Source organism: Centruroides vittatus, unplaced genomic scaffold, assembly GCF_030686945.1.
Source record: "Centruroides vittatus isolate TY-2023 unplaced genomic scaffold, ASM3068694v2 contig_400, whole genome shotgun sequence".
NCBI lineage: Eukaryota > Metazoa > Arthropoda > Arachnida > Scorpiones > Buthidae > Centruroides > Centruroides vittatus.
Genome location: NW_027122215.1, coordinates 4,330,721 through 4,344,315, shown reverse-complemented (window position 1 = coordinate 4,344,315; position 13,595 = coordinate 4,330,721). Strand labels below are relative to the sequence as shown.

Below are 13,595 nucleotides of genomic sequence, written 5' to 3'. Positions count from 1 at the left end.
TCATGATTCAAAACTCTAAAATTTGAATCTCAGAATCAGCGTTGTAACTAGTCTTTTATGCACCCGATGCAACCTTCTGTAACTACGCCCCAAAACTATGATATAAAACTTGGTCCAGGTCATTTCTACGCCCTGTGTTTGGGCACCGCTGGAACCACCCTAGTTACGGCACTGCTCAGAATATAATTTTTTTACACAAATTTGAAAATTATTTCTAGAAGAATTCAAAGTGTGATTTAACAGACAATATTGCTATAAACAAAGCAATCAAATTTTTAGGTTAGTATATAAATGATATTTTTATACACAAGAATATAGTAAGTAGACCTAAATTTTTTAAAATATTTTTATCATGGTACAATGATTATGGTAAAATTAAAATCTTATGTTGTGATGCTACATTTAATGTAAAAAATAATAGTTTCATATATTGTATCTATATACGAAACTGTGTAATTACATAAGCAACACAGATATACGTATTGTACAGACAAACAGTATGTATACAGTACTGTACAATACATATGTTACATATAATGTAGATAAACAAAATTCTTCACGAAATACACATACAATATGCAATAAGTTATATAACGTACTATAAAAATACGTATAAATTCGTTAATTTGTAAAACAAAAACAATTTATTTTTATTATAATATATATTTCGAAAACAACGTGTTGTTAGTTTAAGAAAAAAACCGGCGTGTATGATTAACAATAGATATCGATAACAATGTTACAACAGTTAAATACACTTTAACTTCTATATTATTTTATTACGCACTAAACTATAAAATTAAAAAATGAAATGATGAAAATTGAACTTTTCTAAAAAAATAAAACTATACATTTTCCACGATAAACAAAATGGATTGGCGCTTTTTAAAGGCTTCCGATATAAGTTCATTCATTCGACATTAAAAGAGAAACGAGAGATTTCGACCGTAGAATAAAACTAATAAAACGATTTTTTAATTGTACAGAAATATATTTTTGCTTTGTTATGACGAATTATTGGATTTTCAGTAGTAGAATAATAATAAGGCTTAACATCGACAGGCCTAACTCCTACTCAACAGTGAGTTGAGATCTGCTGAACTCGACGTTTTGCACTTTAGGTATTTATTTATATATTTTTTTATTATAAATTATCGCAAAACATTAATTTTTCGGCCGGTTTTATCAAAGAAGTTCTAATTAACGTCTCGAGTATAAACTTATGCTTAGATTGATGTATATATGTATATATATATATATATATATATAAATATATTTTTTTTTTTTTAATGGAACCGAAGACTTCATTACAAATCACCTATGTAGTTACTATACAAGAAACACTTTATTAATTAATTAAAATTTTGTATGGGGAAATTTCGATGTATGGTAAGTTTTAATAGCGTTAAATCGGATTTTAAACAAAGATTTAATGAAGTTAGAAACAATTTTGAAAACCGTTTCGAATGTTACACAATATTTTTTAATTGAAATACAATGAAAGGTGAATACTTTAATTATTTCACTAGCTGAAAGTTTAAACAACTTTGCTTTCATATCAAAAAAACAAATTTTTAACAATTAACTTTTCAAGAATATGTTGTTTATATAATTTGTAATCAATATTCTAATTAAAATCTTTTAATTGTTTTTGTATTACAGAGTTTGTGCAAAAGGAAAAAATATATAAGAATATTTGGTTTTTTTTTTAACAAATTATCAATTGAATGAAAATAGTAACTTCGGATTATATAATTCTGTTCGCGTTTGATATAATAGCCTATTTTGTCGATTTAATTTCAACAAAATAGCCTATTTTGTTGAATTTAAAATAGTGTTTGGTAAATTTTTAAATAATTATTAATCATTCGTTTTGATATTTTTATTAACACTACTATAATATGCATATTGACAGATTAAATTCATATAAGAATTGATTATTCAATGAATTTAGGATAAATATTTTTCCTTTGGCATCATATTTTTATGATGATTGTATTTTAAAGATGAAAATTCAGTGAAAAATTTTTATTTTCTGTTCTAATTATTCTGCATATTTTAATTTGAATTTTTTTTAAACAAAACTTTTACTTGTATATATTCTGTATCACTTTTTTTAAGTTTTATTAGTAAATAAGTTGTTCCTCTGAGCTGAAGATGGTCAGATATTTGACTTTTATTATCAGTATTACCTGAAATAAGCAGTAGTTTGATTTATTTATTTATCAGTGTGGTTCCTAGTTTTGAAAACTTTTTAGTATAAATTTAATTTACAGCCTAAGTTTTGAATATTATTTTAAAAATTTTTATGTAAAAACTATTACAGGTATTACAGATTTATTGCAGAATTGTTACATAATTATAATTTGAAAAAATATTTTAAAGTTACTTCAGTTAATGAATTTTTATACTAGAATTTAGATATATTTAATGAATTTTAATTTAGTTTAAAATATAATTTTATCACATTCAGATCAGTTTCAGAAGTTTTATAAGAATATGATAAAATTTAAATTATTAATATTTTTTTTATCATAAATTAAAACAATAATAATAATATATTGATAAAATATATGTGACATTTTAAGAAATTCTAGTAACAATTGATTGTGTAAAATCACATATAGCAATAGCATTTTCTTGTGGTGATCACAGATATTATCAGTTGCTTAATGTTATAAGAACAAGTAAATCTCAAAATATATATAATAAGTTAAAATACACATTTTTAAAATTTCACTTAATGATAACTATAACTGAAGCTTAGAATACAATATCTTTAGGGAAATAGGTATTTTAAAGCTGTGTTTTCATGCTATCAGCTTCAGTATGTGGCTGATAACACTGAGTTGTTATCTGTCTTAATCAGTATAATAAGTGTCAAGCACTTTACTTCCTCACAGTACAATAGTTTAAATTGTTAGCATTTCTTTCTTCAGTTTTATGCTAGTTAAAAACAGTATTGCAGTAAAAAACAGAAGATACACTACTTTGATTGAGGATGATAATTATAATTAATAAATCTGAAATACATAGTTTTACAGTTTCATTAATGGCCATCATCATCTGCAGTAATACCAAACTTATACCAGGATAGGAATTATTGCTTGATTAGGGAATCAAGTGATAATTCCTATCCTGGTATGAAACTGAAACAACAACCAGTCATGAAGAAAATACAGGAAACAGATAGTTTCAATTATTTTAACATGTCCTTTAAAGTCAGTCAATAAAACCGGAATTTAAAAAAATTCCAGTTTTATTGATGACTAAAAATTTTCTAATTCTATTCTTATTTATACAGTGAGTGGCAAAAGCTAAGAAACCCCTACCTCCTATCTTATGATGCATTAGCTATGCCAGGTAGAAATTTTTATTGGCCAAGAGCCAAAAAAGTTTTTATCAAACAAGGAAATCTTTGGTCAAAGAAAAATTCTATTTCAATATGCAAATTTTCTTGCATACAGGAACTGCTTGTATTTCCTTTTGTACAATAGAATTGTTTATTTCTAGTGTATGAAGTGACAGATGACATAGGTTGAGTTTTTGATAGTAGTTTCTGCCATAATGTCTGCATCATGTTACACATGATAAATATGGTGAAGTATGCAATTGAAAAGAGGGTGGGTTTTTTTTTTTTTTTTTTGTAAATAATTATAGCAGAAATAGAAGTTTAAAACAAATAACCAAAACCTTTCATACTCATTCTGTGATGTGATATCAAAATTGTTACAAAAATTCAAACAATGGAAGCCAATGGAAGCATCCACGAAAAAACCCAATCTGGCCACTGGAAAACTGCAACAAGTGAAGAAAACATCACTGACATGTAAAAAAAACTTGTTACATGATGAAACACCTCAAAACTTTGATGAGTTAAAAGGCAAAATTACATTTGCAATCAGTCAAATTTCTTCTGGAATGTTAATCAGTGGTGAGCAAAGTTTCTTCCAGTGCATCACATGTGATAGAAGTCTGTCACCTTGTCAAATAAGCAGATATTGGGCTGCTATTTGAAAAAAATTGTAGACCTATAAATTTCCACTATCATCTGTTTGTCTGTCTTTCCTTAATCTTGAGAACAGCATTAGATAAATGAAATTCAAGACCAAATGTGGAAAGCTTAGGGGCAGGAGGTCCCAATTAAATATATATGAACTTCCAATGCAAACTGGAAATCACATTATTTTAATTCAAAAATTTTCCAGTGAAAGGAGTTAGTTAGATGACTGGCATGACTCTATTGCTAACAGAAAAGTATGATGTACAGGGACAAGACACTACAGTACTAATTTGAGGTGGAGAGCATATATTTTAAATTAAATAAATTAAAAATATGATTAAAAATTGCAGCTTTGCATTGTGATGACATCACAATAAATAATTGCTTGTTAATTTATTAAACATTCAATGTCAATTTTCATTTGGATAGTAGCAAGTAATAATGTTCAATTTAGTAAATCTTCTGACAAATATATTCCTATTCCAATGTTTTCGTGTTAAAAGCATTGAACATATTTTTCAAAGAAAAGTTTTTTATTTCTGTAACCACCAAAAAGGTTTGTAGGCAAGTAAATAAATTTGTTATGTCCTTCCAATCTGACATTTATCAGTGGTCAAGAACCACTCAGGAGACAATTTTAATTCACAGATCTTCACATCTCAACAATCTGTGATTATGTAAGGTTACTAAGAAAAATCAAAATTGTCACAGATTACACTTATACTGAGCAAGGATCGATACAAACTCCGATCCAAAATGCATAAAAATAAAGATCTGTGAATTAAAATTGTCTTCTGAGTGGTTCTTGACCTCTGGTGAATGTGTGATTAGGACATAACAAATTTGTTTACTTGTCTATTAGGGGCAGTCAAATGAAAACAAGACAGATAGGAAAAAAGTTAAGTAAACTGTTTATTATTTTAAAAGTAATTGCCATAACTTAATACATTTATCCCACTGTGAGAAAAGATGGTCAATGCCTTTATGGAATAATGTTTGCGGTTGCCTATGGAACCATGATTGTATCCAGGCGTGCATCTCTTTGTCTGAAACAAATCGATGGCCACAAATGTCTTTCTTCAGGGCTCCAGAAATATGGAAATCGCATGGGGAGATATTGGGACTGTATGGAAGATGTGTAAAGGCTTCCCAGTGAAACTTGAAGCATGCCATCAAGTCCAAATGCCCACGAACGTTGATGGACAGCATCATTCCATTACAGGATAATGCCCACCCACATGGTGCCAAGGTTGTTTCGACTACACTGCAGAAGTTTCGCTGGGTAGCCCTTATACATCCTCCATACAGTTCCGATCTCTCCCCATCGATTTCCATATTTTTAGAACCCTGAAGAAAGACAGTCATGGCCGTCTGTTGATTTGCTTCAGACGAAGAGATGCATGCCTGGATACAATCATGGTTCCGTAAGCAACTGCAAACATTATTCCATAAAGGCATTGACCATCTTTTCTCACAGTGGGATAAATGTATTAAGTTATGGCAATTACTTTTGAAATAATAAACAGTTTACTTACTTTTTTCCCATCTGTCTCGTTTTCATTTGACTGCCCCTAATACAAACCCCTTTTTGGTAGTTACAAAAATAAGAGATTGTATGTGATGAATATTGCTGATATTAACTTTATATTAAAGAAAAATTTCTCAAATTTGGATGTACTGAAGTCAATTGTACAAAAGGGACTGTGACAAATTGTGTAAAGAAAAATGCTAATAAAAAATGTTGCAATTATCAAATAACAATGATACAGATAATCTCTGAAGATCAGACTGGATGTGGCCACTGGGCTACCAGTTGAACCACCTTGATATAATTATTACTAAATGTATCTGTGCCATTTTATTATTTATGGTAATTTTGAAAATACCATGTAAAAATGTTATAATTGTTATATTTCTTCTTTTATAATGCTTGCTTAAATTTAATTTAAATCAAAGGATCATTCCAATAAGAGCATGTATATGAGTATGTTAGTGAGTATCATGCTATCAATTAAATTTTTGTAATAATTTATCAATAACTCTACACCTTCTGTACTTTTCCAGCAATGTTTTCAAACTGGTTTAAAGGTCTGCCTCAGGTTAGAAAATGTATACATTACAAAATTAAATAAAAGAACCGAGTTCTAATTGCAGAACTATAACAACTTATTAGCATTTGAAAACAAATGATTTGCATATTTCAAAATTTGACTTATTAAAATGAAAACATAAAATAACATAAATTAAAAAATAAAATAAATTATACATGTTATTAACCAACATTAAGTCTAGCCCAAGTCATTCTCCCTCATTGGGTTATCAACTAGAGACTGCCAAGCTTTGGATAATGTTTCCTTCTTGAATTAATGCATTCACTCTTTCTAGAAGCTTGGAAGATTTCAAAAGCTTCCCTTGATCTTAATTTGTTTTGTTTTGATTAAAACATTGCTGGAAAAGTATAGAAGGTGTAGCGTTATTGATATTTTGCTTTGTATTTTCAATTTTTTCTACAAATGTATAATAATTTACATTTCTATTTTATTGTTTTATTTTTATTTGACTGTATTTCTTATTTCTGTTAAATTAATCATGCACGATAATTATTTATTTTGTAAACTATACTGTATTAAAGGATTTGCTACTATCTGAATTTTTTTATAATTTAATATAGGTATATAAGTGTAAAAGCTAAATGCCATCCATTCATGTTTAATTTTTGTGTTTACATTAGGGCTGAAAATGGTGCAATTAATTTCTAACTTATTAATTAAGCCTATTAATTTCTATCTTATATGTAACATTTGGTATTAAAAAATTTTGTTTTTGTTTTGGCTAATTCCATCTAAACAGTCATAAATTACCTATTCTTTAATATGTTCAAAAATTATTTTAATGTATTAGAAACTAACCCATTTTAAAACATTAGCTGATGTCAGTTTTTCTGTTTTTATGTATTACAATTTTAATCCTCTGAAGCACAAACTTATAATGCTTCTGTATTATATTAAATAGTAGAATGAAATTCTTGAATAAGAAATTTACAATCAGTCATATTTTAAATTGTAAGATTAAAGGTGAATCCCAATAAGTACAATTTAAACTTATAGGTCTAAATAAAACTTGTATACTCTTAACTATAGTGTTATAACATCAAAGATATTTAATCAATATATAATAATTTTGTGCAGCTAATTTTTGAGTTATCTGTGATTAAAAGGCAATTTGCAAGTGGATACAGGTTCAGTTGTGGGTATATACCAATTTTGAATTGTAATTATAAATTCATCAAACAGTATTTCCTTTGTCTAAAGTCATAGTTATCTAATCAATAATTGTCATTCTAATAAGCTATAAAGTGAATTTTGATGACTAAAGGTAATTATACACATTTTAAACCAGGGATGGGCAACCCGTGACCCCCATTAATATTTTTTGTGGCCTGCATCGCATAAAATATGAATAAATATATCAATTTCCCAGTTTAAGGAAGTATGTGGCAAAAATTAAAATGTTATTTTTTACAACTTATGTATGTGAACAGTTTTTCCACAATGAATTTAGTAAAAATTAAAACAAGAAACAGGCTAACAGACACATTAAAACTAATTTAAAACTAGCAGTGACTAATATTTAACCAAATATTTCCAATATATTATGTTTACGTCAGTTCAGAAGCTAAATTAAGTATACATATGCTAATTTATAATTATATATGAATAAATAATCGTGATTTACTGGCATTTTTTTCTCTTGTATGTGGCCCATGTCAGTTCAAAAATTTTAAAATGAGGCCATTACATAGAAAATGGTTGCCCATCCCTGTTTTAAACCAACAGTCCTAGCTTAACCAGAAATGTCAAGCACTTAGAAGAGTGGGCTCTTCTAAGTGCTTGACATTTCTGGTTATTTCTTTAATGGGTCTCTTTTGCCCATTAAAGAACAAATGAAATATGTAGAATGTTTTTTTTTATTAATAAAAAGTAGTCTTAAACAATTTTGTTAGTAAAAGTAACATTAATTTATAGAGATAGGAACCACTATGGTCCCCTTAATTTTCTCCAGGCCTGGGAAAAAATCAACTCTCAATGGCCCTGAGCTTGCAGTCCTGAGCAGTGCTTCATTTTGTTCATACACAATCTGTTTTTAAAAAAAAAAATTCTTTTTGAAATTTCTTTTTATTGAAAAAATTACAATTTTTAGAAATATCTTGCATTCAGTGCACTAATTTCCTTATTTTTTTATTGTTTTACTTTTACCTGATACTCAACACTACTTTTACTGTATATCTTTGTCTGAATCCAATAGATTAGCTGAGTTGAACATTAGGCAAATTTAAATGTTCAAATTTTTCTTGGTAAATGATAATCTTTTCAGCAAGAGATGGTGGTACAGGGTAGAAAAGCTCCTCTCTACATCTGCACTGCTTAGCAGGAACTAAGAGCTTTTAATGCCACCTGACTCAAAATTGGCATTTCTCTGGTAGAGTGCTTCTAGAAATTCTTATATCATTGCACACTGCTCTGTTTTCATTGTTAATCAAAGCATTATAGTAAACTATCTCTTCCTTCAGTACCTCTTTCTCAGAGAATTACAAAATTAAGAAAGTATCTATCCATTGCATTTAGGGACTTAAAAATCATATTGTAGTTACATTGCACTGCTGGTAAAATTATTTGCACAAAAGTTTCTTAATTATAATAATTTCTATTTATATTATTTGTATTATTCTTACATTAAAATTGTTATTAAAATATGTGGATTATAGCAAAATGTGTATTGCTTATTGAATAGTTGTGCCAGATGACCATGACTCAGAAGTACAAAGTTTTCCGACAATAAATTTTTTCAATATCTACTGTCCTAAATGCCCCATTCTATTCCATTCTACTACCCATGCAAAAAGTTTGAAATCGCTGTTCATGTTTTCTGGCATTAACAATTATTTGGCTGATTACTTCCTGTGAAATTTTGGGACTTTGAGTATATATTTGAACACGGGACCAAGACGAGTTCAAACAATACCCTACTTTTGGACCGGAGACAAAAAATAAGAAAGTTATGATATTAACGATTTCTTGCCTTTCACAATGCATTCTACACCATTTTAGAGTTTTCCACTAGATGGAGTTCGACTGTTCGTGCTTCTGACGGACTCCTCCCGGAGGGGAGCTACCGGCAGGCTGCTCAGTGTTTAACATTCAAATTGTGGGTAGCAGAATTATGTATTTATAGTGGAAATTTAATATAGTTTTCTATAATATAATATATTATATTATAGGGGGTACAACTTATAATTATTTTTGTCTTGGGTACACAATCAAAAAAGTTTGGAGATCACTGCTCTAAGGCATGATGCACTGTCACCTTGGAAGATAACATGTATACCTCTAAACTGGTCTTTAATTGTTGGGATAAGAAATCTTTCCAGCATCTCCATATAGAAGTCTTTGTACTGAGATACATGCCTGTATCTTTGACTCATTGCTGAAGATGACATGATTCCTTTCTTCTATAGACCATCTTTTTCATTCTTTGGCCCACAACAGTTATTTCTATCAGTGAATTTTGGTTAATCTTGGCCATGTCCAACTTTCTTATAGGAATAATCAATGGACTGGATAAGATTTCTTACTGTTCTGTCAGAAATTTGTGTTCTGCTGATCTCAGGCCAAGAATCATTTAGTTGATTCAAGATTGCTTGCAACATATTGCTGCAAATTTGCTACAACATCCTGTCTTGGCACCCAGAGGTTAACCATGGATGCTCACTTCTGGATTGAGTTTTTACGGTTTTTGTTGTTGTATACTACTACCAAATCTTACTTACAGTGGACTGTGAACATCCCATCCGTGAATATTCTCAATGTTGTGTTACCCAATTCTTCAGCAAAACAATAAATGATTTTTTTTGTTATCAGAGAGTTCAGCCATTTGAGCCATTTCAACTGCCAATGTTATAAGCCACTGATGTCAGTTAAGGTGCACAAGCAGTTTTGAGTATTTAAGTAATTTTGCTTTAGGTATGCAATATCTAATTTTCATAGTTTTTGCTTATTTTAAATGGGTAAGCAGAAGATTTCACACTTATTTCCACAGTCTTATATGATTACAAACTTTTTTCAATATGAATTTGTTATTTTTGTTCTAAGTAAATTTTTCTTTTACATTTAGCTGCTGTTTATTTGTTTAGGATTTGCATATTGGAATGTAGTTTTGTTATCGGCTGATTTTTGTAATTACTACAATTTTGTGTATGATTTATAACACAAGAGAAATGTTAATGTCGGAAAACATGAATGGTGATTTCAAACTTTTTCCAGGGGTAGTACATCTTGCTATTAGAAAATAGAAAAATTGCTTTATCATGTAGGATGGCAAAAGGTGAGGTGAGGTAGCATGATGTAGTGTATTAAATTGAATTCTAATTTTTTTTAACTCTGAAAAATTCCAATTAGATAACTTTTTGTCAAGCATAAGATAATGTAGCATGTGATGTATTATTAAAATTTTATCTTAAGACTTGGTTTATTATTTTTACAATTTTGTATACAACTAGGATAGTGCAAACCATTGAACTTGTGTTGTTTAATATTGTGAAATTAGTATTGTTTTGAAATTATTATTAGTTCTTCTGTAAACTAAAAATGACACGTTATATTTATATGTATGTAAATATAATAACAATATTTCAGTGAAATTTTCATTATTTCAAAAATTTTACAGCATTTATTTGTTTTACTATTTTAAATTTTATCAATTTTATTAATAAATACATTAAGAATTTTTTTTATTTTAGTAGGTTTTGTGATCCTGCAATAGCTTCTTTGAAGGAAATGTGGTTAAAGAAGTGAAGAATGGACGTTGATCCACCACTCAATAATAATAGTTCTAATTTAAAACGATCAAACAGTGCTCCCATGATAAATGTTCTTGATAATCAATCTTCAACCCATAGGTATAAAATGTCTCAAAAAATTTTTGCTAAAATTTTGTTTAAAATAAATTATTACATATTTGTGTTTTATTTATCTACTTCATTTATATTCTTTATTTTTATCATTTAGTTCATTTTTTTACTTTAATTTAACAAGTTTTTAGTTTTTTAACATGTTAATTTATATATTTAACTAATTATAGTAAAGTGTCAAAATCCAGACTAATTGTCTAGGTTTTTAGTCACAATGATGTAAAAAGCAGACCATGAAATTTGAGGAAAATCAGCAGACAGCTCATAATCTATGAACTGATGGTGCTCATGAACCACTTTGTTGGCTTGTTCAACAACATTGTCAGTCACAATAGACTTCCTTTTTTAACTCTCCTCATCATGGACATTTTGTTCTCAAACTTTTCAAAACTTTTTAAACCATTTTTGTATAGAACTGACTGTCTTGAGAGAGCTTTTCTCCATAAACATTATGCATTTTCCATTGAATTTTGGCTGTCATGTGTTCTTCATCTTTTAGATATTGAATTACAGAATGAACCTTGCACTTGGCAAAGTGTAAGTTTTATTAAATGTGGTTACAAACATGCTACAGAAACAGCAATGAATGAAACAGTCAACCAAGTAGGAAAGGTGTAGGAAACAGTTTACTAAATACTATGGCTGTTGCAGTAATTTTGCTTGTTATTGGAGTTTAAAAAATCTATCCTTGTATAAATAATCCATAAGTAATAAACTTTAAGGCAATATGATTCATAAAAAGAATTGATTCACTTTTATAACCACTTAAAAGAGGGGTTTTTTGGACAAATAAAATGAAATGTTATGTTCTTTGAATCCAACATTCACTTGAGTTCAAGAATTCAAGGATTGTTACCATGATTGACGTTGGATAGGCCCAAAAAATTGGTGTAAAGATTGTATCTTTACTGAAGAGGAATCAGCAAAAACTCTGATCTGAAATGCATTTTCCACATGCATTTCACATTTTAATCATTGTGAAAAACAAGCAACGAACCTAACCCTGGATGGTATGAGTCATCACTTCCTAGAAGAGTTTGAACTCACCCAGTGAGACGGTTGGCAGTTAGTTGTTTTTTTTGTTAGCCGTGTTGTTGAGACATGTACCAATATGTGAGGAAGACAATAATGAGTTGTGTTACAATTTCGTCTCATTCGTTTTTTATCACATGCAGTGATGAAAGTAAAGCAATAGTAGTAGAACCACTACAAGCATTTAAATAAAATATATGGGAATAAAATCATTTTTTGAGTAATTCTTGAACTCAGGTGAACATTGGATTCAAAGGACATAACATTTTGTTTTATTTGTTCAAAAAATCCACTTTTAAGTGGTTTTAAAAGTGAATGATTATATCTGGAAAATATTGCAAATTTTAGCCTCGTACTAAAAGAATTGATATTTAAAAAAAACTTTTCTGCAAAACATTAGAAATAAGGTTTTTTTCTTAACTCTTTCATTAGTGATTTCATATAGAGGGAAAAAAGAAAAATTTTTACTTGGTTTGGGATTTTTTATTTATACATAATTTCTGCTTTTATATATTCAGTTCGTGAGCAATTTTATATATTCTAAATAAAGAAAAGATAATTCAATGATGTTTTGTTGTGTATTTCCTATAATACAAACCCAACTCAATTCTTATTATTAATATAATACTAATAAAAATTTTAGTATTTCTCTAAATTATTTTGAAGTATATTATGGTTAATCATTGATTGATTGATTTAATATCAAAATTGGCATAAAGGTGGGTGGTGGTATTTTGTATAAATATTAATAATTGAAAATTAATTTCAAATTTAACATAAATAGTTTAGAAAATTATAGAAGATTCATGTAAGCTGGACACAATCTCATAATCCTACTTTCCATACTACCAGTTATGCTACCTTGACCTCCAATTTAATATTTACTTCTAGACATAATATTTTAGATTTATTTTATAACTGTGTTGGTTATTTATTGCCATGTGGGTACATCCAATATGGTAAAAGAAAATATTAATCCAGATTTACATATGATATTCCTGGATTAATATTAATCCAGATATAAAGTGGATAAAATGGATTAATCCATTTTATATTGTTTCTTATGGGAAAATTTGTTTCAGTTTTTGAACAACTTTTAGGAACAAATCAAGTTTGAAACCTGAGGTTTGACTGTACTTTGTAAAATATCAATACATTAAGTACTAAACATATTCTAGAGACAAAGATCAAAATGCAATTTTTCTATAGTAAAACTGCTAACATGCCTGACCAGTCTGCAGTATGCAGGACTGAGTTTGAATGTGACCTTTAGATTTTTTTTCAAGAATTACTTAGTTAAAATTCAGAATTAATTTTAAATTATTAATATTTATACAAGATTTAGCATCTTTTACATAAGCCAAATTATGATATTAATCAATTAATTAGTCCTAATATAGTCTGAAAATAATTTAAGTTTATTGTACATTTCTGTAGTATAGAAATGATATTTTTATTTATAAATGAAAGTTTTATAATTTCAACTTTGAGATTAAAAATGTATATTTTTAAAATTACAATAACAGTAATTTTCACTTCACTTGTATTTTACAAAATCGGCTTTGGGAGTGAGATTAAATTATAGGTAGAGAC

At 28.4% G+C, this 13,595-nt stretch overlaps 1 protein-coding gene across 3 annotated transcripts in view; it reads left to right on the top strand.

Moving 5' to 3' along the window:
- LOC136976477 (repetitive organellar protein-like) overlaps positions 1 to 10,952 on the top strand; it is a 61,901-nt gene extending 50,949 nt beyond the window's left edge. For 2 of the 3 annotated variants that reach the window (XM_067271774.1, XM_067271772.1), the window contains one exon: positions 10,800 to 10,952. In XM_067271774.1, coding sequence (XP_067127875.1) covers positions 10,800 to 10,822 — 23 coding nt within the window. In that variant the 3' untranslated portion in view covers positions 10,823 to 10,952. The remainder of the gene's footprint in view (positions 1 to 10,799) is intronic. The other variant, XM_067271773.1, reaches the window with a different exon arrangement.
- The last annotated feature ends 2,643 nt before the right edge of the window (positions 10,953 to 13,595 follow it).